General features: G+C 45.3%; 1 protein-coding gene across 4 annotated transcripts in view; it reads right to left on the minus strand.

Moving 5' to 3' along the window:
• The window catches only part of LOC146195009 (cationic amino acid transporter 3-like), a 114,124-nt gene extending 108,108 nt beyond the window's left edge, over positions 1-6,016 (minus strand). The window contains exon 1 of one of the 4 annotated variants that reach the window (XM_084597620.1): positions 5,722-6,016. In XM_084597620.1, coding sequence (XP_084453746.1) covers positions 5,722-5,809 — 88 coding nt within the window. In that variant the 5' untranslated portion in view covers positions 5,810-6,016. The remainder of the gene's footprint in view (positions 1-5,721) is intronic. The other 3 variants (XM_084597619.1, XM_084597618.1, XM_084597621.1) reach the window with 3 other exon arrangements.
• Between the last annotated feature and the right edge of the window lie 21,683 nt (positions 6,017-27,699).

The following is a 27,699-nucleotide window of genomic DNA, read 5'->3' on the forward strand; positions in this document are numbered from 1 at the left end:
GACCGTTGGTAGAGCGACAGTTCTGCTGACCTCAACTGGTAGAGCGACTACCCCGGAAAGGCGGTGGTCCCGGATTCGATGTCATGACTAGAACGAATTTTTCTTTAGCTACGAAGTTTCTTAGAAAGCTGTACATCTTTTTGTTAGCGTATGGCTGCGCAATCGCCTTACATTGACGTTTATCTCCAAAGAGTAGCAGCAAAGGCCTAATCAATGTGGGTTATCATCGTTCATAGCAACTATACGATAACAGAAAGGTCCTTAACCTAGAGGTTGTATCGTATCCCTTTTCTACTGTGAGTTTTTTTTTTTAAATAATACTTTGTCCATATCAGCAAGAAAAAAAAAAGTCTTGATACGTAAAAGGAGACTGCTATTCAAGGCTGTCTGTGCGTAGACGCTAATCGAACATTGCCTTCAAGCCGAACTAGGCCTTCAGTTCTTGAGCGCGCTTCTTAAACTCGCATGATTAACTTTGAGAAGTTCCCGAGATTTTGGCAAAATAATTTTTGACATTCCGAATGGCTTGAAAAGATTTGGCAAGACAGCTTGTTAACGGCAATTTATCTATACCTGCAAGGTGGCGTTCAGGAATGCGCCATCACGGCTTTTTCGCAAGTGTCAGGAATCAAGGTCCTAGTAGTATCAATATTCGAGGTTTCGCAAGGTCGTAGTATCAATTATATATATATATATATATATATATATAAATTCAAAGGAGTTTCTGCAGCAGTCTCTGAAAGATAAGTCAGCCCTTCAATGTGTATTTCGGTCGGGCACTGGAGCAGTTTGTTTCCTGATAGACGACAGACAGCTCCTGAATACTTGGAGAGTAAATGGGCTTTAAGGATCTTTACGCGGCCGTTTGTTGGAAGTCTTTGTCTGTCGGCTATTTTTGTATTTCAACAATGACTGCATGTCGCTCGAAGAACTGCAAACTTCTGTGAATTGCCAACCTAATGTGAGCATGTTCGTTTACCTTTTCTTTTTTGCGTACTGGGGTTGTCGTAAAACGAACAGTGAACAACTATAATATATAGTTTCAGTTATGTTTTTAAACCTTGCTACAAATTTCGCGACGTGATTGAGCTGTGTATAGAGGACGCATACCTTTGCCAGACTAGACTGTTTTCAGCATGTCTACGTATACGTCGGGCTCTAGCTCTAGATGTTTTCCTTCCGAAATTACAAGGTCCACGTATGTTGCGTGCCAAACTTCGTTGGCTTGTCGGACGACTCCTGCGGACTGCGGACTGGCTAGCTGCGGCAGCAACGACGTAATTTGTGAACAAGAAATTTATTTATATATTTATTATTTACAAATACTGCTGTATCGGAGGGGAGACATACCAGGAGTGGGTATACGTACAATAGTAGGCACAAATAGCATCGGTAACGTAGAAATAGATTCAGTTCGTCGATGTTAAAATTTTCTAGATATATTTTCTCCAGATTACCTTCGAGTCTAAACAGTGACCGGTCTGCTAAATGAACCCGACCACGCGATCTTAAGTACTGAATACCCATTCGCTATTGATAAAGAAAGCGAATAAATAAGAACACAACTTAGTAGGCGAAAGTGGCCTACTATAAACCGTTAAAGGCATTAAAGCAAAGATTGATAAACATGTCTAAGAACTGCCGCGATGACATGTATTGTATTTCGTGTATGAACATCAATGATCGCGGCGGGATTAAAGGACTGCATCGCGAAGCTGATATCCATCACATGCAGATCGATTGCGACAACTTCCTGTGCGGCGGTTGTTACCGCAGGAATTAAGAGGAGCAGGATTACCGTAGGACAAATAGCATTCGGTTTCTGAGGGTTTAACGACCCAAACAGACTAAGGCTATGAGACGCCGTAGTGGAGGGTTTTGGAAATTTTGACCAAATGGAGTTCTTTAAAGTGCACTAACGCCGCACAGCACACGGGCGCCTTGCTTTTCGCCTCCACCGAGAAGCGGCCGCCGAAGCCAGGATTCGATCCCACATCCTTGGCATAGTGATCGAGCGTCCTAAACAAAGCGCCACTGCGGCGGGCGTGGGACAAAGAGCATAGAGTTTCTTAAGAAACTCTATGACAAAGAGGACAAATCACGAGTGGATGCATATGCTGTTAAAGAGTAGTGAAGTCTAGCTTTCTGGGACGCCAAACTCTGACGAACTACGGGATACAGTAACATTTGTACTCTGGCGATGGAAAGTAACGAGAACAACAGAGCGCGTGGGGCGTTACGCGTGCAGTTTAGCATCCGCCGACGAGTTTCAGTGTGTGTGTACAATCAGGCCTTCGCTCTCGCTAGAAATACTGGTGCTTTCGATCAGAATTTCCGTGCGTGTTTGAAGCGTCAGAACTGACCAGTGCACGATAGGCGCCCTAACTCTCGCAATACGATTTTCATGCGACCTAAATGGCGAAAAAAACGCACATTCTAGAAGCTATTTCCAGTCATCTTATTTTCTTGACTTATTTTGTAGTGAGACCTACACTGCGTTAGGTTTTCATGCCGTCGGCGTGGCACCGTGGAAGATGAAGACGTAGAAGAAGAAGCAGACGAAGAAGGAGAAGCAGATCAGGAAGAAGAAGAAGCAGACCAAGAAGAAGAAAAAGCAGTCCAAGAAAAAGAAGAAGCAGACGAAGAAGAAGAAGCAGAGTTTCATCGATCTATGCCTATTTTTTGCTGTCAACCGACCTCCTTTTTCGGTGTCCATTGGCCTAAATTTCACACCCCGCAGGTTGTTATGGTCAAAAATTTGCTGGACCCTTTAAATGTTTCCCTTCCTAGTATTCTACCCATACAAACCATTGTTCATCTATTGAAATTGTCTTTACAGGTCTGGTTTGGCACTGTCTCCTGTCTGCGCATTTTGCGGTGAACAAGAAACATTAAATCACTTTTTATTGTTTTGCCGCCGCTTTACTACGTTGAGAAAACAGTTGATGGAAAGGCCATTGCAACAGCTTGGCCTTAGTTTAAGCAGCGCGACATTGTTATCATTTGGCGCCACCATCCTTGGGCACAGTCACAGGTCTGTTTTTACCAGCGTGCAAAAGTTTTTACTGGACTCAAATCGTTTGCCTTGCTAAATATTTAAACATCACTTGTTCTACAATTGTAGTGTCAATCTTCCGTGAGTGTTACCACTTTTCATTTTATATTTCACTTATTTCCCGTTTTGTGTCCTTTCCTCTACTCCTCAAATCTTTTTTTAATGCAAGTATACTTAAAAAATTAAAAAAGAAATGATAAAAATTAAAAAAAAGAAAAACAATATTTGCTACCCAATTCTTTGCCGACCCCTTCTGTGGGTAGGTGCCATAAGTTATTTCGACAACAACAACAACAACAACAGAAGAAGCAGAGAAATAAGCAGCAGACGAAGAAAAACGCTTGGTTTCCCGCCGCTAATGCTTTCGCTCCACAATCGATTCAGCAGCGTTGAACCCTTGTCATTTTTTTATGAAGACTGGCACGCATTTAACGCTTTAATTTCTTAATACAAGCCACTCATGGCGTAGTTTCGTATCGTTTCATATTGATTATCTTACGCTGGGCAGAACTGCTCTCGGAACACGCTTAGGGTGCGAGCTTTAAGTTCGGCCCTCCTGCACGAAGACTTGTTTCTGGGCGTGCGCAGTACGCAGAACTTTCGTAAGCATGCCTTTTTATTATCTGATACCGCGAGAACTAATAAACTGCGCGACCAACATGCTTCCCAGGAAGGCAAGGTGACAAAACAAGAAAAAGTCGAAAGTGCGCGAGCGATAAGAAGTCGGCCGTGAAATCTAGACTTACAGGCGCGTCTTCAACCACAGGTCCCGCTAGACTGTCCGCTTGTACTAGATCGACACACGGTGCGTAGTTCAGGCTCATAAATCTTGTCATTAAGATAAGTGCTTTAAGGGGCAGTTACGTATATGAAAGAAACCATCGTTCTGTTTTTCATATCAGGGTGTTTTATATATTACATTGCGAAACTGATGGCCTTCAACAGCGAAATCGAATCCACTATTAGATTTCCTGAATCGGCTATCATGACTCGAAAAATCACGATTCAAAAATGCGAGTTTGAAAACCTTTTAGGGAGACGTTGCCACGCTGCCCATTTTAAGACATTGCCGCACATGGTATCACAGCAGATATCCCGAAATATTACTCTACATAACAATTAGTACAGGATTTAAGCTTCAGCGCATGTTTTAGAAATTCAAGCGGTTTACCAAATCTGTATGTGGGAAAGACGATCTTTCAAACCACATTTTTCCCCATTCAGTATTTTGACCCACGATAAAGGTTCAGCAATTTAAAAGATTGGCTCGCCTTCGAAGCCGATAACCTTCATTTTAGCTACATAATATAATCCTGCCCCTATAGCAAAAAAGATGATCAATCGATTTTAGTTCAACAATTCATTTTATTTCAGCCCTGTCATGGGCACAATGCTTGCCTTGCTGCACAATCTATACTTGCATGACGGCACTAATATGTCGCTCAAAATTTGCAATAAAGATATATAAAATCAAACAAATAATGTGAAAACTAGCAGAAAAAAAGGAGACGAGAGCGGCATGCCTATTTATCATCGGATGACCTGCGCCGTCGCACACGGGATAAGATATATTACACATTCATTCACAACTGCTGTTCGCACGAGTGGCGGAATGTATCTCTTCAGTGCGCCACACACGACAACGTAAATACTTTGACGATATCTGATAGCACTGTGTTACAAAGTGGTCGAAACAGCTTGAATGGTCTGTATAAAAGCCTTTCAAGACGCATCGTTCCAGATGAAAATCGTGAAAAAGATTTCTGCTCGAATGCATAAACTGGTCTACTATTAGGCCTGGAAGCCATGAGGGGAAAATAACCCTCTCTTCTCCGGCACGAATAGCAGCTGATTGGTCAGCGAGGCATCGCGGCAAAAATATTCCGCGCAGCCGGACACTGGGGATAGAGGGCTCAAGGCAATATTTACTTTCGCAGCGTCTCTCGAACCTGTCAAAACGCGTGCCATGTGTGTCATAGGTAGTACGCGCGTCTAACATCCCAAAGTTTGTGAAGATGTGGAAGTCATTGTTTCCGGAGAATATCGACTACCTAGGCTTTTTTCAACATGCACTGACATCGGACTGTATACGACACGAATGCCTTGCGTTTAGCCTCCATTAAAGAACGGCTGCTAAAATCGGGTTCAAATCTGGATCTCCCGGCTGAGTGGTCGAGCGTCGTAACCCTTGAGCCATCACAATGGGGTCCTGCCAGTCATCCATAACGCAAAAGAACAGTCTCTCACCAGGAGGAACAATTTTGTCATTACTCTTTTTCAGATGAGGCGGACCGAAAAATTTCCACTGGTCGTGAATTGGAGCACAAAAAAGGCGACTTTTATCGGCCTTTTCCCGTTAGTTAGTAGTAGTTAATGAGACTACAGTACGCGAATAATGTTGCCTGCTTCTACGCCGTGCTAAGTAACACACTTTAAAATGGGTCCCGCACTCTTTAACCAAGCGTCACACCTTAGCCCCGTCCTGCAGGTGGCAGCGAAGACACGTCCTTTTGAGTGCTACGTTTTTTACCCTAACCATGCATTCTAGTTCAGTTACTTTTTGTTTTTTTTTTTCGTTACATGCTCGGGTCCGGATGAACGTGCCTGTGCGACGACGGTTACGAACATGGGTTGGGAGATCATGAGACAAAAGCACGGCACTTTACCGACGTAGGTGTTGAACCTCCTGGAGAAGGAAGCATTACCGGCGCTTTCTTCGACGTTGAACACAGCGGCCACATTTGTCGCAGGCATCCTACTGCGGTCGGCCAGGCGACGAACTGTCTTTCGTATCGCAGAGTAGCCGAGAGATATGACCGCGAATGAATGCACGCACACACACGGTGCACATCGGCGCGAGAGCCTCTACCTTCGAGCGGCCTTGTCAGCGCTGAAACCTTCGCGCTCAGTATCTAGGGCAACGCCAAGATCTTTATGCAGCGGCCCATAGGCGCCGCTTAAAGCGCTTGACGCTGTTGTGCCCCTTTTGCGCGACTGCGCTCCCTGCCGGCCTGATGATCACTACGAATATTGCCCACGCAAGACAGATTGCAGTGTAGGTAAATAGACGTCCGTGCCCTCCGCTTGCGCAGCGCAATCGGGGTTTGCACACAGGCTACTGCGTGCTTGCTAACGGCGAGTACTTTTGTAACCGCTGAGTGCGCACACTTTCACCAAGATGTGTCAGTGGAAGCCTGTCAATATACACAGTGGCAGTCAACTGAGACGAGACTCGTGGTGATTGCGAGAGATGCAATGAGTGCTTCGCAGACTCATAGAGGAATTGTTGCTTGGGTGCTGCATGTCTGTGGAATCTCGAAATGGAAGGGCGCGCAAGCACAAGTCCGGCGCACGTTGTGGAAATAGTATACGAACAAAGCTTCAAGTTGCTGCTTTGTCGTTGGATCGAAATATGATGTTCACCACTGCGCGTTTCTTTCTTTTGTTTCTCCGCGAAGAATTTTATCCTCCTACTTACACCGCTCGCTCATTCCTTCATGGACTGCTCTAGATTTTCAACTCGAATGAGGGCGTTCCTATGCATGTGCGTTATTTTTAGAGAGCAAGCTTCTCTCCGCCTTTCCATTGCGCCATCCCAGACCGAGTAATGCTAACCTTGAACCGAGGAGATACCACGTGACCACCATGACGTCGCTCAGCCGCAGCTCCGCCGAGGCCGCGCAATTGCCTCTGCCTAGTCACGTGACAGCCAGGACGTCGCTCGTCAACAGCTCCGGCGGAGCCTCGAGCTCGCCTCTGCCTAGTCACGACAGTCATAACGTTATTCGACAAGAGCTCCGTCCGGGCCACCTCCTCTACGCCGGTGCCACCAACGGGTGCCGCCGCATTGCAACAGCTCGTCGATGGGCACCCGGTGCTGAGGATATTTACAACAGCGACGGCCGACTGACGCTTGCGCATCGACAACTGTTGAGGCCCGTCCGCACAGAATCAATGGATGAATACAACCGTGGGTTCCTCAAACAACCTTACCGTTTTTCTGTAATATACCTTTATCATTTTAACCTATGGGGCTGTACTCACCTATGGGGCTGAAACGTGGAGGCTAACCAAGAGAGTTCTACTTAAGTTGAGGACAACCCAGAGGGCTATGGAACGAAAAATGGTAGGGGTAACATTAAGAGATAGAAAGCGTGCAGAGTGGGTCAGAGAAATAACTCAAGTTAATGACATTCTAATGGAAATTAAGAAGAAGAAATGGACATGGGCAGGACATGTAGTGCGAAGAGAGGATAACCGATGGTCGCTGAGGGTAACAAACTGAATTCCAAGGGAAGGAAAGCGTAGCAGGGGGAGGCAGAAAGTTAGGTGGGCGGATGAGATTAAGAAGTTCGCAGGGGTCAAGTGGATGCAGCTAGCACAGAACCGGGTTAAGTGGAGAAATATGGGAGAGGCCTTCGCCCTGCAGTGGGTATAATCAGGCTGATGATGATGATGATGATGATGATGATCATTTTAACCTACCATGCCCTTTACCCCTGTCGCTCGCCTCTGATTTCCTCTCCCTCTTCCTTGCTATTCCTTTCCGCCGCCCCAGTTCAGATGCTAATTTTTCTCCGTGTCATTTACTGGGGATGAAAAACGTCTTTTTACGTCCGTTTTTTTTTATATAAGAATTAACGAACTACCTATATATACACTGGGGTACAGTTCACTGTACCAGCACCGTGTCAGGCTCTCACGCGCGGGAAGTGACACTCGAGTAATGGTCCTAACAGGTGGCGGAACGGGAGGCATTCTAGTGAGAGTTCGCATAACCCACGAAAGCAGCCCACGGACCCCTGGGTTAGGCAGAAGCAAGTGTGAAGACCTCTGATGTAGATTATAGTGGAAACACATTGAGTCTCTAACATGGTGTAAGTCGTTAAAAATATTTTTTGGTATTATTCAGTCCTGATTTCGTTCCGTGAGGAGTCAGCTATAGTGCGGGCTTGAGGAAGCGCACTATGTGCTTATTATTTCTCAAAACACACTATTGTAATTCCTTTCCTATGTGTTCTTCCACGTGCAGACACATGGCCAAGCGTACGGGCAGACGTAAGTACGTGCGCAATAATTATTTTTCTCTTTTCCTAACGAACTTCAGGACCTTTGCTGAAGATACACAGTGCGGCTATCTAGGAATTGAGACGTTGTAATTTTTTATCTCCTTTCTATTCACCATTGATGCTATCTCTGCTTACGATATAGAATATTTTTTTGCGATGACAATTGTGTTCATTTTCGGGGAATCATTCTACGCCTATCAGCTCTGATAAATGTTAAAGGCGAATCCAGCAGCACGCCCTTCACGCAAGGTGGTTGGTGATCTTTTTTGTTTCCGTAATTAAAAAAAAAAAAAAGATGAGACCGGCCGCCGAAACAATTTCTCGAGCATATCAAAGGCGACCAGATAAGGCAAAAGGGTCACGTCGTAAGATATTGGCAAAAGGAAGAAGAGGCAGGAAGTGACAGTCGAGAGGGCAGAAAAAGATAGGAACCGCTCACAGCGTATACGTAATCAAACATTCGCACGCGAACACGCGCACACGATCTGAATGTAAAAGTAAACTAGTGAGGCTTTTTTCTAACACTCTAGTACTTTCATCAACAAGCTAAAGGCGAAAATATATGCATACTGAGACCACCTCTTGTGCCATCGCGCTGCCATTAATGCGTTTCTTTTTCTTTCAAAATGAACATTTTGAAGAGAAATTTCAATCTGACACTACGAAGTCGACCTCTCAATAACCTTTCTTGAGTCTTGTCCCAGAGGCTAGTTTTTAACACGCGTAGCTGATTTACCCATGTAAGTGTCTCTGTAGGGTCAAACATTAAAAGTACAAGATAATTTCCACCTGTTGTTCGGATGCTTCGAACGCGAGGTGAAGCTACTCTGTGCTGCTCACCAACTCTTTCCATTCACGCCCACATGGATACGTAAGATATACTACTTCGGACTTTCTATTACATACGTGCTTGAATGGCGGGTTCCTAATTAAATAGGTGAGAATACCCCTAACCGCCAAAAGAACACTGACAACTGTATCTAACTTTTGTTCTCAAATCATGTGTCTCTCTGTTTGAATATTTGTCCGACACCGGAAGAGACATCTATTTGTAAGTTGCATACAAAAATTACACATTACTCCAGGCACTGGATCGAAATTCATGGCACCGAGACAGAGAAAGACTCCGTGACTATACTCTTGCAATAGAGTAGCCTCAGAAATTGGCGCTGAAAAGCAATAATTTTGAGGTCACCATGGTTTGACTGGGGGAAGCGTCGATTGTGGCGAAACTTTCCCCTCATTATAACCCTTTTTTTTGTAGCATACAGATGGTGTTTTTCTACTACAGTATCGCTTTTCTCGGTATAGTGCTCTAATTGATCCATGCTGCCTAACTTCAGTTTGACCTTTGTGTCTCCCTTCAAATCCGTTCTTGCGCAGAGACCGGGCGTAGAGAGGGAACGACACATATAAGTGGTGCGGAGCATTGAACGTTCATTTGGCGATGATGAGATAAATGTCACGGAGTTCGGCCCAGACGACGTAGAAAAGAGGAAAATAGCCGTAGCGAAATCGACACGTACAAGAAACAAAGGCGCCAATGATGCAAGATAAACAGGTCATTGTTCGCTATCATCGCCTAGTGGGGTCAACTGCCACACGAAGAGCGGAAAGCATTTCGAAAAGAGAGCCACTTCAAGGATAAAGTGTGCTCTTGATGGCTGAAAAATGATTTCTGGAGAGGGCGGAAACGCGGACAACTCAGAAGTGACTGGGCAAAAAATACTGTAGTCTTAATTGTTCTTACTTTCCTGTTTTACATCGACAAGGAACACGTATGTTGAGAACATTGCCGTGTTCCTCGCAGGACTGAACTGGCTCGAAATTGGAGACAAAGAGGTGTTTCTACAGTTACACCATTATGAAATTTATGAAGGCGCTTTTGAATACTGATTGCTCTATTGGAAATAAAATTAGTTGTTGTTTAACCCTGGGTAAACCTGGATAGAAGAGGAAGTTTCTTTTGTCTGGCTATGCCTGTGGCCGAAGTATGCGGGACACTTAATCTCCGCCTTTAAGCGTATGACGCAATGGCGTAGTCTAGTCTACAAGCCCAAATATAAGGTCCCGCTTTAACAAAAGCCGTATCAATGTGATTGCGTGGCCTGGGAGTAACGTGAATGCAAGTGTCCTGGCAGGCTGAGTTTAATATGAACCTCACATATGAAAGGAGTGGCCAAGTTGGCATCTCCGGTCAAACGTAACGTCGGCAACCTTAAGCTGCCAGCTACCACCTGCTACTGATCCTACCGACACCTACCGACACTGACTTTGAAGGCTCGAGCTGGCTGGCGTAGTGAAGTTGCGCGTCAAAAAAAGTAATCTTACAAAAGAAACAGACGGATAGAACTCAAGAAAAATTGGCTTTTACTTCTCAAAGAATGTCTCTGTAACAAATGGCATCGACCGATTCTCGTGAGTAATCCCTTTGGACTAGCTACCATGACGAATCATGGTGTGGCAATGGAAAGGAGGCTAACTATGGCTTTTTTGAATAAACCGCGACTTCCTGAAGATTCATTGGCGCCATTGGCTGAACGGTCTTCTTTGAGGGGCAGCGGTCGCTTTTTTCTTGAGCTGCATTTAACTATAGAAAACTTTCAAACTGTGTCGGTGGCTGAAACGGTTGGTAAAATGCTACCGCGTGAATCGCGAATCACCGCGTTTGGCAAATGCATGTAATCATTTTCCTTGAGACGGTAATGAAAGTCTATAATTGAGAGCGACATAAATAAAAAACATTTATTTTTTACAGGGAGGAACAGGAGCAGTCCTTGCCTGATTTGGTATAAGTACAGAAAGCGTTCAAACAGGTAAATAACGTGGTTGCCGTGCCACTTAGCAGGCAATCGTGTATAATGGACCTTCATTTGAGCCAGCTATTGTGAAACGCCCGTCATTCCCCTTCCCCCCCCCCCCCTTCCCCTTCTCTACCGTGACGATGAAGCTGCAATTAATGATAATGACAATGATGACATTAACAATGATAATGACGGTGCGTTTCGTTGATAATGACAATGCGAGCAAACGTGATGCACCGTGTGCAGCTGCAAGCGTAGGCTTTTGCATTTCTGCAGTGAAGATTCAACAGTGTTCTGGGAATTTTTTATCAGAGTATGCTAAATCCGCTGCTGTGGCTTAGTGCTTTCGACGGTCGGCTACTTAGCCCCAAGGTCATCCGGTCAATTTCCACCACTGCTGCTGATTTCGATGAAGGCAAAATGAAAACCCGTCAGTGTGTGTTCTGTGCGAGAGCAGCGAGCTTTAAATAACCCCTGGGTGATTGAAGCGAAACGGACCCAAGACCCAAGGTCACAGGGTCAATGCCGGCTATTTGCATGAAGGAAAAATTAAAACCCGCCAGTGTGGGCCGTACTATAACAGCACTCTTGAAGAATCATCAGATGGTCGAAGCCAATCAGAACCTCTCCTTCCGGTGTCTCCCGAAGTCCCATATGCAGCTCTGACATGTTTATTTGTATCAAGCACAACACACGTGATGTTAAACGCCTATGACGCGCCAAGCGGGACGCACCCAAGGCGCATGCACAGCGCTTGTGCGAGCTATCTACGCCCTTGAAGTACAGTGAACACGAACCATCACGCGCAAATTTCACCGTTTTTCAGTGTTAGCGCCCGCATACCACAATATGCCAGAGTACTGTTGCCGAGTTTGCAAACGTTTTTTTATTCGCGAAAATCCGCTGGCTTATGCGGCCTTATCACTTTGTTTTTCGGCCATTCGAGAGACGCACAGGCTCCTCTGAAGTGATCCTTATAGCGCGCAATTGTCTTCACAATGCTTGAGATGCTCGTATACGTATATCACAGTGATTGTCAACCTGACTGCACCCACTACAGGGCAATGACCCCTCCCCCAATTCTCCAATTTGCCCTTATCATAATCATCATTCAGCCTGACTATACCCCCTGCAGGGCGATGGCCTCTCCCATATTCCTCCAATTAACCCGGTTCTGTGCCAGCTGCATCCAGTTGACCCCTGCAAACTTCTTAACCTCATCCGCTTTCTGCCGCCCCCCTACGCTTTCCTTCCCTCGGAATCCAGTTTGTTGCCTTAAGGGACCATCGGTTATCCTTTCTTCGTGCTACATGTCCTGCCCATGCCTATTTCTTCTTGATTTCCACTACAATTTGCCCTATACCTGTGCAATTCGTGGCCAACTATAATCTCTGCAGACTTCCTAATCTCGGCCACTCACCTAGCTTCCTGCCCCGTTATCTTGCCTTCGCGTTTCATTCCTTGCCCATGTGCGAAATTACCAAAAGATACCAACTAAACATGGGATCCTTTACATTTGATTCTAACATCGAGCGCTTAATTCTGTGTAAGGTAAACATGTAAAAATTGGTGTCCGGCACCACAACCCAAATCTCATTGTTATGCTGACGTTTGCACAGTGTTTTGAGATACCATAATGCTGATAGCTATAACTGAATCCATGTTGCGCGAAGTGCAATGGTGGACATGCGGCGTATACTCACCAATTTGCGCGATTTGAAATAATAAAAAAATTCTGCCTCTTCACTTGAAAAACAACAAACAAGTTATCTGTGGTTTAGCATGTGGTTAAACCTAGAGTTACGCGAGAGCTATCTGCATGACTACGGTTAGGAATTCGGCTTGAATGTAAAGTCATGGATTTTGCACATAGTATTTTACTCTATTGTTTCAGCTTTATTTATGCCATAGGGGCCACTTTTGACCACTAAAGTGCAATGAGGCAAAAGTCTCGATCGCGCGGGTGTCCGAATCCCTCCACTACGGCCCCTCTTTCTCTCTGCTTTTACTCCCACCTTCGCGATAACTCAATAACGTAAGCTGTACCAGCCAACATATAAATCACCTCTCTCTCTTTTCCTTCCCCTCATCTTCCTCCTTCTTCTTTAACCGAGCCGTATGAACGGGCCTGCGTGGCCAAGGGATAACGTGAATGCAAGGGTTTTGACAGGCTGATTGTGATATCACCCTCCCATATGAAAGGAGAGGCCCGAGTTGGCAGCTCCTGCCAAACCTAATGTCAGGAACTGGACGTATAGGTATACGTCCAGATAGTGCTCGGCCATTTCAGCTGCCAGCTACGGCCTTATACAACCTCTCCTTCTTTCTTCGCTCTTCGGACAGGCACCGGACAGGCACGGATAAGCAAGGCGAAATGGCGAGAATGTGGCCAATGTAGCTCTCGTTACAAAAAACATTTAATTTCGTTAATCGAGATGACGGTTGCTATTAGTGCAGGAAAATAATATGCTCAGAGGTGGTAAGTGAGGGAGTGGCGCCACACTGGCTTACAGCTTGCACCTGGAAAAGGAACAATGTTTCGAGACTGGGTCATCGGCTTTCTCGGCGGAAGCATCCCGCGCTTCTCCGCTATCAGCGATGAAGGATATCATCGCGCTCCGATTTCAAGGGAATCCAAGGCCCTTCCCCGAGAGGATAGATCCGATAAGCATGCTCTGGCGCCGTCCGCCTGCTCGTACAGCGTCTATCATGAGCCGATGGATACCTTTTCGAGTACCACGGCCTCGTAAACTCGTAACGAATGGCGTGGCTCTCTTAATCGCCCCTGAAAGAAGAGCCAATAAAAGCTGATAATACGAAACCATCACCTTATGCTGCAAGTTATCTCGTATACAGAGCATATAATTCTTGCAATTTAGGAGTACATAAATATTGCACAAGGAATGGGAACAAGCTAGAAAAAAGCAACTCTTTGAGCGAATTCTCTCGCTGTTTTTTGCATGAAAGATGACAATAATGACCATTTTTTAAAAGAAAGATAATATCCCTCTGTTTTTACAAATTGCAGAACAATAATGTCGACCGTGCCCATTTCTTCTTGATTTCGACCATTAACTCCAGCTATTTCTCGGAATCACTCTGCTCGCTTGCCATCTCTTCGACCACCGGTAGATGCGATTGTTATATAATTTCCTCCTGAGCGATACCGGTAAGCCGCCGGTTATGATCTGTGAGTACTTGGCAATTTCGCTTCATCCTAATCGTATTCTCCGGCACGGTGCCAACCGTTAATAATTATAAGGTTATTAACGATGCGCCAATAGTGCGCACACTCCTAGACATCCTAGAGTGAGTGGGGGTAGCTGTCCAGGTCTCAAAGGAGATGCCTTCGACTTGCCTGGCAAGCTAAGCCGGAAGCCAACTACCTTGTAGTGAGAGAAGGAGATGGCCGTTTGGTGTCTAGCTTTCGCCGGTTCAAGCCAGAGTAAGGGTCAGAGTCAGAAGTAACAAACAAAAATAAACTTTATGTACAGCAAGAGACGATACAGAGATATTCAAACACTTAAAATACATAAGCAAGATGTTCACAGAAAGGTAATACTAAGCATGCCACTACAGATGCATCCAATAACACAGAGACTTTACAACACTGAACAATACACGAGAGAGTCAAATAAACAAACAATAAATTGTTCACAGGGCACTGTCGCAGACCGACGCCTGGAGAGTCACGATGCGGGTCGCCAGTAAGACGAGCGCCGCTCCCTCGCAGATCTGTGGGCATGTCAGTGGGCTTCCCAGCAGCGGAGGAACACCCGGAGCAGCGCAGTAGCACTTGCGAACCCACCGCATTAATAGCTCGAACACTGGCTGACTCACAAAAGCGACGCGACCTCAACAAATAGGGCGCGTCGCGTCTGTCTGTTACGACGCGCTAATGCCGGTGCGCACATACACTTAACTTCGCTCTTTTGAGCGAACTCAAAAAGAGAGCACAGCAAGAGAATAGAAAGAATTACGCATCAGTTCCGAGGAACAGATGATCAAGTCATCGACCACCTTTGGTCAAGATACGTGGGAAACCCACACACAAACCACCATGCCCGATACAATACACGGGAGAAGACCACCAGAAGCTAGACGCCCAAATAACAACACACGAGGTACAAGCAGCGACAAGATCATTTGCCAAGAATACAGTTCCAGAAAAGGATCAAATTACCAACACGATAATTATAAACCTATATGACAAGCAAGTCCTGATACTAACGAATTTTGTCACCAAACACTGGGACCAAGGTACAGTTCCCGAGGAATGGAGGCACGCGGAGGTCATAATAATCCCCAAACCAGGCAAACTACCTAGCCTGGATAATTTCCAACCCATTTCGCTTACCTTTTGCGTGGGGAAGCTTTATGAAAAAGTTATTAAGACCGAGTAACTATCTGGAAGACAATGACCTGTTTCCGGACACGATGTTCGACTTCAGCCCCAGACTCTTTACACAGGACGTTCTACTGCAGCTAAATGAGACTGTCATAAACAGAATAACGACAAGAGAGCATCATACTGGCCATAAATTTGAAGGGCGCATTTGACAACATTAGCCACGAAGCGATACTCAGGGAACTCTCAGCAACAAATTGCGGAAGAAAGGCCTTCGAGTATGCCAAGGCGTTCTTAACGGACAGAACAGTCACCATTAGGATTAATAACATACGGTCAGAAACGATAAAAAAACCCCAACAAGGGCGCGCCACAAGGATTAGTTATAGGTACAATACTATTTAACACTGCCATGATAGGGGTAACGAGAAGGCTCAGGAACATACAACACATAGAACATGCAATCTACGCAGACGATGTAACAGTATAGGCCCAGAAGGGGTCCACCGGGGAAAAAGAACGGTCACAACTCGGTGCGCAAGAACTGGAAGATTTCGCTCGCTCTAGCGGAATGCAGTGCTCACCGAGAAATCACAATACGTAAGATTACACTCTACCAGGTACAAAGCATTGGACCTCGACATAATCATCAACGGACATCCGATTCCTCAGAAGGACAAAATTAGAGTACTAGGGCTGTGGTTACAAGGAGGAGGCAAGCGGGATCACACGATCAAATCTCTTACCACTGTGACCTACCAAATCTCCAGAATGATAAGCAGGATAGCAAACAAAAGAAGGGGGATCAATGAACAAGACGCAATAGAGATAATAACAGCCCTCATCATCCCGCGCCTCACCTACAGTCTCCCATATCTTAAAACAACCAGGACGGAAAGGAACGAGATAAACGTGCTAATCAGGAAGGCATACAAACTGGCTCTTGAGTTGCCACCATACGCCTCTAACAGCAAGTTTGACAATCTTGGCATGCACTGTACCTTCGAAGAACATAGAAAAGCTATGCTCGACTCCCAGATCAGAAGACAAACAGTACCACCCTCCCCCCCCCCCCCTCCCCCCCCAAGACGGTCCGCCGTTCTCTCCATACGAAACTCGGATATACCCTTAAAGACGACAATAGCGCAGAAACCACAAATATCGCACCAGACATGAGGTAAATTTTCACGGTCAGACCACTGACCAGAAATATAGACCCTGCCAATAATAACGGCAGAAAGAATGCCACAGCCAAAATCCTTGACAAAGAACTGAACAGAAAACATTTTGCGATGTACGTCGACGCAGGGAGGTACAAAGGCAAAGAGGCGACCGCAGTCGCGGTCACTGACTCACGAGGCATGCTCATATACGGAACAAGTATACGAACCAAATGAATCCGCACAGAGGAAGAGGTGGCAATAGCCCTAGCAATCTCGGAAGCAAACCGAAGACAACACAGGTACTGGATAATCTCGGACTCGCAAGCCGCCTGTCGAGCCTTCCAAAACAACAGGATTCATCGCAAAGCAAATAGGTTCCTAGCCGGCCGGCCAGAAGGAACCGACCCAAGTAGGCAACACACGATTGTTTGTGTCCCCTACGCTGGGGTGGAGGGTAGCATCATAGTAGATGCCGTCGTCCGAGGTTTCACTAGCAGGGTCGCGGAACCATCGCTAGAGCCTTTCACAACACCAGAAACATACGAGGAAACAATACAAGCGTGTAGGGAGAGACGTAGAAAGTATGCACTTCCACATGACCCACTAAGCTGAGAACAAGCCACCAAACACATATCTAAACAAAGCCCTGTACCACAAGATATGGGCAACACAATACAAAAACGAACGTGTCTGGTGCGGAGACACTGCTGCACTATACCACACAACATGAGAATGTAGGGCAAGTCCATAATGCCTAAAATAGCCCTAGTCCTGAGCAGTGGGAGGACCTTAATTCTAGCCGACTTGGACGCGCACCATCAGGTTATGCTGGTGCAGCGAGCCAGAGCTACTGCTGAGGCCAACTTACTTCTGGAATGAGGACTGTGAACCACTGCTCTCTCCTAAACCACTGCCCTCAACCCCCAGCTCTCCCCAATAAAGTTATCAATCAATCAAATCAAAATTCCCCTTTCCTCCTGCCGAGCAGAGCGTAGCCATTGGTTACATGCAGCCGAAGCAGCCGAAGCTTCTCGAGAAGACTGGCATCTTCCTGCCGGATGAGTCACCATCGCCGCGGGGGAGGGGGGGGGGGGGGAGGGGCGCCGAGGCGCGAAAGGCTACGGTCTCTCCTCGCGCGTAGAAAGAAGTTCCTGGAATGTGGTTGAACGTTCGACGCGGGCGTCGCGCGGGCTTTCTTCGCGCCGCGCTGGCTTAATAACAATGTGCGCCGATTTCGTGACACATGGGCAGGACATATTTTGCGTAGAGAGGACAACCGATGGTCGCTTACGGTAACAAATTGGAAGGGAGGGGGGTGGCTGCTCCTGACTCTACGGGGCTGGGACTGGTAGGCAAACGGCGGGGCTCGTCTGCCGCTGGTGGTTGTACCCTTTGTAGGCCGTCATTGCACTCGCCACCACTGCGGTGGTGGACGACGACTGCTGCAGGGCGCGTCTTTCTTGCTCCCTATTTTTCTTCCTTCTATGTTTTCTCCTCTGTCCGCACGATGCAGCGAGGCGACTGAGCAACAGAGCCAGTAGCAGGCCCGTCCGTTTTCTTTTCCTTCTTCCTACAGTCGCAACAACAACAACAAATTGGCTTCTAAGTGACTGAAAGTGTAGCAGGGGGCGGCAGAAAGCAACGTTAACGTTGACAGAAAGTTAGGTGGGCGGATCAGGTTAAGAAGTCAGTGGGTACATCTGGCACAGGACCGGGGAAATTGGACGAAAATGAATAATGATGATGAACGTTGACCAGCTGTCTGCGCACGTTGCGTTTCGATGGAGGCGAAACGGGGAGGCGTCCATGTACTGTGCTATGCCAGTGCATGTTAAAGATCCCCAGGTGGTCGAAATTATCCGAAACCCTCTATTATATGGCTCCTCTTTCTCTTTTTCCACTTTCACTCCCACCTTCGTTCGTTCCTTACGGCGCGGTTGAGATGTCCACAGAACAAGTGCGACAGATACTGCGCCTTTCCTTTCCTGTGAACCACTTTTGTAGCGAATGCTACACTGCGGTAGGTTTTCAAGACTTCGGGTGGCCTCAGCTACGTCGTGAAGAGGCGTAGCAACGGTCTCTTCATAAAAAAATCAACCTGCCATGACATTTGAAGTCACGTTAATCTTATGCCACTGGCAGGAGCTGCCAACTCGGGTCGCTCTTTTCATATGGGAGGGCGGTGATATCAGAATCAGTCTGGCAGGATCTTCTGCATTCTCGTGACCGCTACGACACCCAGGCACGTCCATACGGCTTGGTTGTAGCGTGACTTTATATGTGGGCTGGTAGCTTACACTCTCGCGTCATACCATTAAAGGATGAGCTTAAGTACACCCAATAATGTAGCAACTTACACCGATAGGACCTGATAGGGGAATAATGTAGCACGCAAAAGAAGCTTCCACCGTTGCTTTCGCTATTTAATAATTGTTAACCAGAGCTAAACCACGACTAATTTTTTTGTATTAAAGCGTATGGCACGAGTTGGCATTACGGTGCCCTCAGGTATCTGTCAACTTACGAAATAGGCATGGATGACGGTTTTGGGGGTTAATGCCCTAATGCGATTCTAGCTCTGAGATTTATAGTTAGTTATATGGGGTTTATGGCGCTTAAGCAACTATGGCTGTCATTCGCATCCGGCTTTGCGGTACGCCGTAATGGAGGGCTCCGGACATTTTGGCTACCTCGGGCTATCTAACGTGCACTGACATCGCACAGCACACTGCTGTCTCGCTTTTAGCCTCCATTGAAAAGCGGCCGCCGCGGCTGGGATTGGACATCGCATTCTTGAGTCAGCCCGGAGGCTGCTTGCCGATAAGTCAACATACCAGCAATGTTTCCTTATACGTGTAAGAACACAAGCCAAAGAAACTAACAACTTTCTTCATGACTGCGCAACAGAATGCATGAATTATGTACCAGTTATATGGTAAGTCAACTTACTGAATTTTATAAACCATTTTTGGCTGGTTCTCGGAAGAATAGCCACAGCAAGTTATTCAATGGAACGTTCTATATATTCGAGAAAAATAAGTCGTAAAGAGTTTGCACTCATAGACCCAAATACGCCGATTCGCGGTTGCATATGCAATTGGTGCAATCACAATCATGGCAAAAAAAAAAAGAAAACAAATCGTGAACGAGGGCGCTACTACTTTCGCAACTTAAGCGGTCGTGATTCTCATGGCTGTAGGCAAGATTTTAGAAAACAGAATACCAAAATCAATCATATACAGAGTCGTCTTCAGTGTGGTCTCAGCTTTTTTCGATGTATGAAGAAATATGGATTCGACCCTCTGTTTTAAAGTATACCAAGCTAATTACACACTGGTATCCACTGAATCGCGGCCAGAAGGCTGTAAAGGAAATCTACAGTTTGGACATAAACGTTGTAGATGTATAACAATTTGTCCTGCTCCCAGGCTCTGACATGGACCACTGCCGGTCGGAGGCAGTCACGTATCACGTTAGGGTATATCATGAATTCATTCAACACAGGTCCACCAATATCATATTGGGTAAGTATCCACTGCTTAAACATGCAGGTGAAGCAACTGTTAAGGCGAAGCACCTGCGTCCAAACATTTGAGAAATACGGATATCACATGCATTGTGTAGGGTTTGTGGGGTTTCACGTTATAAAGCGACTCCGGCTATGAGAGACGCCGTAGTGGAGGACTCCGGAAATTTCGACCACCTGGGGTTCTTTAACGTACACTGACATCGTACAGCACACGGGCGCCTTGCTTTTCGCCTCCATCGAAACGCAGCCGCCGAGGCCGGGATTCGATCCCGCGTCCTTGGGAACAGTAGTCGAGCGCCGTAACCACTGCGCCACCCTGGCGGGGCTCACACGAATGCATTGCTTATAAAGACTGCCGATGTTACAATAAACGCAGAATAAATTAGGCGTGGTGCATAGAGAAGGATAAGGAAATTGAAACTACAGTACATGCTCCTAGTTATCGTGAGAATGGAATGAAAGAACTTAAAAATAGGTTTGTTATAAAGGCTTTGACAAGATTCGGAATAAGTATTCACAGCCAATATCAGTATACGTACCAACTTGCCAAAATTTAAGCTTTATTGTTCAGAAGGTAGCTCAGCGGTTAAGACGGTCGGATACTGAATCCGGGTCTAAACCCGACCGCGGCGGCCGCGTTTCGATGGAGGCTGAACACAAAGGCATCCGTGCGCTGTGTGACGTCAGAGCGCGTTAAAGATCCCAATTTGGTCAAAATTATTCCGTAGGACGCTATAGTACGGCACCTATTTCTCTTTTCATTCATTCATTCACTCCCTCCTTCCTCTCTTCCCTTACGGCAGGTTTCAACGTTTAACGATGGGCGAATTCATGTCCCCATCGAGAAGTGTGAAGATACTTCTTTCTTTTTCCTGTAAACCAATTTACTTCGTATTTCTTGAGGATAGGTCGTACACGCAGGGCCCATTCTTATCTTCCCACTTCCAACTGTCGTCCTATGAGAAACAATATGTGCTATACCGCTCTGTTGTGCATGCACTGATTTAGTGTGATTATTGAGACAGTGACAGGAGGCTATGTTTTTCAGAAGTGCACAAGCAATTCACAATTGATGAATTATGTTTGAAACGAAATTGGCTTTATTGAAGTAAATATATTAGTAAGAAATATATTATGAACTCCAAATGGAGTACGAAAGAGCGGGTCTGACCTTATTCTCCGGTGCAGTGGCGACTGCAACGAACTGGGGAATTGGAGGCAAGCGGAGCGGTTTCGATAATGTACAGGGAAAGCTAGGAACCTCCAGTTACCATCCTTACTAATTTACGAAGCTCTATAACGAAGAAATGAAATTCAGCAAAGAATCCACCTGTGTCTGCTTCTGTATTTTGTGAGAGTGCTCACAACTGCTTGAATTCGCTACCGCCCTCCTTGCTGACGGATGGATGGAATATAGAAGCATCCTCTTTGAAACGGGGTTGTAGCAGATGCTATCATGCTCGTTTTCCCCCTATATCTTAATTATTGTTTTAGATTGAATAACTATACCATCATTCTATTTATTGAATTTTTGTTTCTACACTACTAACATTATGCTCTTTTCTCCTTTTAAGCCACCAGTCTACCAATCGTTTTTTGCTAGCTTCCACCACAGGTTCATTCACCCGGCCACTGGTATCTCTAAACCCCCAGAGCTTCAGGAAGAGTGAATGCGCCTGCATCGACTTCCGGATGGATACCATTACATTCGAGGATATTATGGTCAATTGTTTCACTGGAGTTACCACATACTGCAGATGCGTCATCTTCCTTGTTAAATTTCTTTTTGTAGCTGCGTGTTCTAAAGCCCCCCGATATAGCTTCAAAAAGTAGGGCACTGCTTCTTGAGTTACCAGAGAAAGCTTCCTACCTCATCTGCCTTTCCGATTTTCGGTATAGTTGCACACTGTTTCTTTTCCATCGAATTTATCCAATTTTTACCTTCTGTGTTTTTCATCTGTTGCTTAACGCTCTTTATATCTACGTCCTTGTGACCAGCACACTTACTGGTTATTTTCCTAGTTCTTTTAGTTCAATGTGAGTCAACGCTTTTTAGGTATAGGTATTTAAATACTTTAGCTGCCCACCTGTTACTGTCCAATATCCTGTGGCGTTCCTCATATAATATTTTACTCTGAGCTTCCCGTGTTTCTAAAGGTGCCCAGCCAATATCTCCCTGTACCGCCTCATTTGTGGTTTTGCCGTGGGCATCCAGTACCAATCCCCTGACCTCTCTCTGATTTATTTCTAATGTCCACTGTGCCTCTGATTTTGGGTACAAAACCACATTTTCGAAAGTAAACCCGGGCATCATAATTCCTTTCCTAATACCCCCAGCACTTGATATCTGTTGTATCCCCACAATTCCCTATGCTTAATTATCCCGACATATACTCGTATTCGCCCTTTTGCCCAAAGTGATTGGTCATGCTTTTCAATGTATGCCAATCTTTCGTTTACCCTTACCCCGAAATATTTATATTTTGCCACTCTGAGTATTGCATGGCCTTGTATTTTATGACCTGATCAGTTGAGCCGTTGAAAACCATTTGACAAGACTTAACTGCGCTATAACGGAAGCCTAGAATGCCTCCGTCGTCTCCGCAATACTTAAATAGAGGTTGCAAGTCTTCCTGGCTATCTGCCAACAGCGCAATATTGTCTGCATACATTATACCGAGGATGCGCTGCTCTACGACCTCGCCACCTAATCTATATGACAGGTTGAAACCTGGGTTACTTTCTTGTAATCTCCGTTCCAGCTTTATCATATAAAGCATGCACAGCAGCGGTGATAGGGAACAACCTTGTCTTAATCTTTTGAATACTTTGACAGTTTCCGTATTTCTTATCCCTTCCCATGTAATTTCTACTTTGTTATCCCGGTATATTTCCTGTAGGAACTCTGTTGTCTCATAACCGATACCTTCTTATTTTAATATGTTCCACAGGAGTTCCCTCTTTATGTTGTCGTACGCCCCGTTTATGTCCAAAAAAGCTAAATACAAAGATCTGTTTTCCGCTCTAGATATTTTGATGCATTGGATAAGCACGAACAGGCATCTAAGCGCCTACCATTTCTTAACCCGTTCGATGTTCTCCGATTATCTTCTTACTCTCTACCCATGATTGCATTTTTAATTTCACTGCCTGCATGACCGACTTATATACAACAGTTGTTATCGTATTCGGCCTGTAGGATTTTATGTGCATCCTATCTCTTTACCTTTTATAAATAAAATTGCTCTGCCGTCAGCTGTCCGGAATTTGCTTATTCGTTATGACTGTTTCCAAAGCTTTTAACAACGCTTTCTTACTTCTTGGACCGAGTTCATTAATCAGCTTGATCAGAATTTTATTTTTTCCTGTAGATGTGCTTTTAGGAATATTTTTTCCGCTTTTTTTTTTTTTCAATTTCGATTGGTCAGTTCTAACCTTCTTTGTATCCGGTTATGTTGTGTTGCTTTCTGATTTGCGGAGATTACCCTATCATCGCTCTTAAATGACTCGGCTATAACTGATGTAATGTAGTTCACAACGTTGTCTCCCTTTAATCAATTTCTTTTGTCATCTTGAATCCGTTCTTGCTTTATTTGATTCTTTTTACCTAGCCAGCTTATAAGCTTCCAGAATTTTCTTGGTCCGCCTTCAGTGGCATCTTGGATTTCATCCATCCAGCGATCGATGGACTGCTTTATTTTACTTTGGATGGGTCTGTACATAGTTTTTTTTTTTTTTTGTCGTTTCGATTCCCGTTTTTGGTCTATTTGGGATTTAAATTTGTATTTACATTTATTTTCTCCTGAGATTTTAATTCCCATTTTTGGTTTATTTCCTCCCATTTCCTTTCTTTGTCTCTCGGTGTTTCCATGAAGCTGCCAGTTGTTGTTCAATGGCTTCCCTGATTTCCGTACTCCACCATCTCCGTGGCTTCCTCTTTCCATTCCAGCTGTTTGCTACTTTAACTTCTTTAATGTTTTTCCTAGGAGTGCTGGATTGTTCTACCTGATCACAATCACAATCTTCTGTGGGGCGTTTCTCTATTGCTTACTCTATGCCTGCTGCTATTTGAGCTATTTGATCGTCGTTTAACTTTGCGTTTACTTTTTGTCTAAGTTATATTTCTGTTTTCATCAAGGGCACCATCAGCAGACTAATACGTTTATGGTCACTTCCAAGACTACACTCCCATTCTTCGTCTATTTCCATCTTTGCGAGCTTGCTATAAATTCCGTGTGAAATTAGGCAGTAGTCAATAGTCGTCTATCTGTTTCGGAATTGCACGTCATTTGTCCCTCACATTTGGCTCTCTATTTACAATAATTAGGTTGTGTCACTCTCAGACATCTTGCAGGAGCTTCCCGTTACAATCCGTGTATCTATCCAGATCGTCGATGTGGCTGTTCATGTAGCTCAATTGAATCGTATCGGCCCCGTCTCCAAACTGGCATATATCGTCAATGAGACATTTAATTTCCTGCCTACATTGGTGTCCTCTCCCTAAATACTCTACCCCTAGCCATGTTCGTATGCCGGCAATTGTTCCTGATACCCAAATATGTTCTTTGCACGATGATTATATTCTTTGCCAATTTGTTTCTTGGTGTACCAACATTTCCACCTCTCCCCCGTTTTCTCCGTTGTCGTTCTGTTGAATTGTTCCCAGACGTAGCCTTCTATAAATGATGGTACTTCTATGTCCCTGAGATGAGTCTCGCATAGAGCGTACACGCCTATTTCGTCGTTCTTCAACTGCTCTTCTATTTCTAGCCATTTTGTCTCTTTTTATAACCCCTAGCATCTTTATGTAGCTGATCCTAGTGTTAAATCTCTTTTTTTGTACTCTTATATCGGGACCTCCTTTTTGCCATTTTGTTGGGCTCAGCCTCCATTATTACACTTTCTTCTGCTTCACTTCCAACTACCCCTGCGTCTGGAGACCTCACGTACCGCCTAAAAAAGCTACAGCCCTGCCCGCCAGGCGCCAGTCGAGCTCTGCTCCCCACCCTTCTGTTAAACTGGATGCCATCTCGCTGAAAAGCTTTGCCAAAGCCTGCTCTATGCACCTCCCTGTTTACTTCAACCACTACGAAACGTTTCTCCACGCTTAACTTTCTCATGGGCTTATTAACTGTCGCCACGTCCTTTTCAAGCTTTCCGTTCCATTCCTAGCCCCTCCCTTACTGTGCACACAACGGTCTGCGCTTGGTGCGCTAGTACTTCGTATCAGAGCCTTCTGACTTCGGATTGGGAAATTGTCGCTATCGCGGCTGGAATACCAGTTCGTCCCACAAAACATAGTCACGAGTACGACTCAGAGCGGAGAGTATGCAAGCTGCTGCGGTCACGCGATATCTGCCGTTGACGTCGGTAGGGCATGAATTATAACGCCCACGATACCGCACCAGATACGTAGGCATACACGTGCAGCAGTACGTCGCAAAAACAATCGTATCTTCCTAGTGCTTCGAAGCTCCTTATCACTCTTTTATCGGTTCCTTATCTGAGAAACGTCGAGCCCCTGCCATTTACAACTTCGGCTTCGCAGTAAAGCGTGCCACGATATGGGGTGTAGGTTACCTTTACACGATGCACTCCGCGAAAGCCTGGTCGACGCCTATCCTCGACCTGCTGCCCTCGTTTCCCCATCTTGTGTGGATAGCACAATGCGCAGCGTAAAGAATTTAAGACACGTGTCCGTGGCGCCGGCGGTAAAGAAGCACTGATAGCAAAAAAAAAAAGGTAGTATTTTTAGAAGTTGACGCGCTCCCCTATTCATAGTGTAGGGTCAGCAGTGCAGTGCCGTAAATATATTAACAACACTATTGCTGTATCTTTGTAATTAAATGTACGACGCGTTTCCTTGTTACCGCTGCTGTTAATTTTGTGTTAGGCGGAATAATACATGAACGAAGACTAATTAAAAGGCATCACACCGGTGTAAAATTAAGAACCACTTGCGACAGCTTCAAGGCGACTGTTTCTGCAGCCAACAATCTGCCTGTAACAGGGTTTCAAACCGCGTTACAAAGCTTTTTTTGTCTAATGTTCAAATGTCTTGTGTAGTTATTTTATCTCCATTGTGTACTGTCCTGCTTGTTACATTTTTTGTTATGGTTTGGACACTCATGCCGTCTTCTTGAAATTACATTTTGTACCTCGTCCCTTTAGTCTTCTCTAGTTTTTTTTTTCACAAACTAACTTCCGCAGTGAACTTGTTTTTCACAGCTATGCGTGCGTTTATTCTCACAACCTTCTGTCTTTGCATTGTATATATATTGCATCCGCCCCTCCTCTCTGTAACGTACACCTGTATCCTGAGGGCATTATGGATAAATAAATTGATTCAGTTTGGGAGGACGACCTGTGGTCAACTAACTCAGCCAAATTGCTAGGCAAAGCGAAGACGCAACTATTAGCTGAGTGTTGGCGTTTATGCGATCCGGTAAAAACATCCCAGGAAAAAACGTCCCCGGAAAAAATGGCCCCGGAAAAAATGGCCCTGGAAGAAACGATCCCGGAAAAAATATCCCTATTTGCGTAGTAGAAAAAAACCTACCAGAATGAGGCTGAAGTCTTGCGCTATAAGACGTAGACTGCGTTTCTTCGTGGCGAACTGCAATGGTGAATAATACTTGTTAAATTTATTACAGCGGTTTCACCTGTCGGCTTGGAATTGACCACGAACGTCGAACCGATGAATTCGTTCATAACAACAACAAAAATAAAGGATGGCAGCGGTAATACAGTGACAGCGTCACAGCGCCTTGTCTTCGCTTTGTTTGCGGGAGAAAAGCGAGATGACCGCCGGCTTTACTGGACCAGAAGCTTGGAGCTGTGCTTTAGGGTGGTCATGGTGCACGATCGGTTAAGGCTTGTCCTGCTTATACCATCATCAGGACAGCTAAACCTAGTCACCAGAAGGTCTGGATGTAATTTTAGTGACGCCTTCTGCTTTGGGCGGTTCCCCAAGACTACCATACCCTGATCCGCTTTGACCTTTCTCGCTGGGCAGTATTACCAAACTTATTAGACCTGCCTTATAAGATTGCTTAACGAGCTGCGGAGCTCGGAACCTCGCAACGTATAAAGAGCCAGATGGCTCTTTCACCACGCTTTTACGCAGTTCTTGTGAACATTGCGGACTCCCAGATGACGCAGGTTCCTAATGATGATTACATTTCACTCAAAGTCAAGAGATAATGTCATACAGTGTATTTTTTATGTCAGTTCCGGAAGAAATCAATTTTAGGGCCGATTTTGGACTTAGGGACGTTTCTCCTAGTTGCCGCTTCTTCAAAGGCCGTTTCTTTCGGAGACATTTTTTGCGGGAACGTATCTTCCGGGGACCTTTTTTCCGGGGACGTTTTTACCTACACCCGGCGTTTATGCATGCCTTTAAATTTAGTGTTCACTTGTATGAATTTTAGAAAGAAAAATGAGGGTTGCAATGGAAGGTGTTGTGCTTTTAACGATACAAATGTTGAGTGAAGCATAGGTCTGCAAGAAGTGAGATGAGTCGAATAAGGTACGTGATGGGTGTACCTGGCTAAGCAGCTTGCACACTGGTGTTTGGCGGTGCGATAAACGTAACGCGGGGCGCCTCAGCGTTGCGAGAAAGTTAGGGACTTCGCATTGCCTATTCTCGTTCCTATCAAATCGTTTAGCACCCATTGTATATAATTAGGCTTCGTGTTACGATGTTTATTGTCCGAAAGCGACTGAAGCTAT

The sequence above is a fragment of the Amblyomma maculatum genome, chromosome 3 (assembly GCF_055883805.1).
Source record: "Amblyomma maculatum isolate TAMU_Amacu chromosome 3, ASM5588380v1, whole genome shotgun sequence".
Taxonomy (NCBI): Eukaryota; Metazoa; Arthropoda; class Arachnida; order Ixodida; family Ixodidae; genus Amblyomma; species Amblyomma maculatum.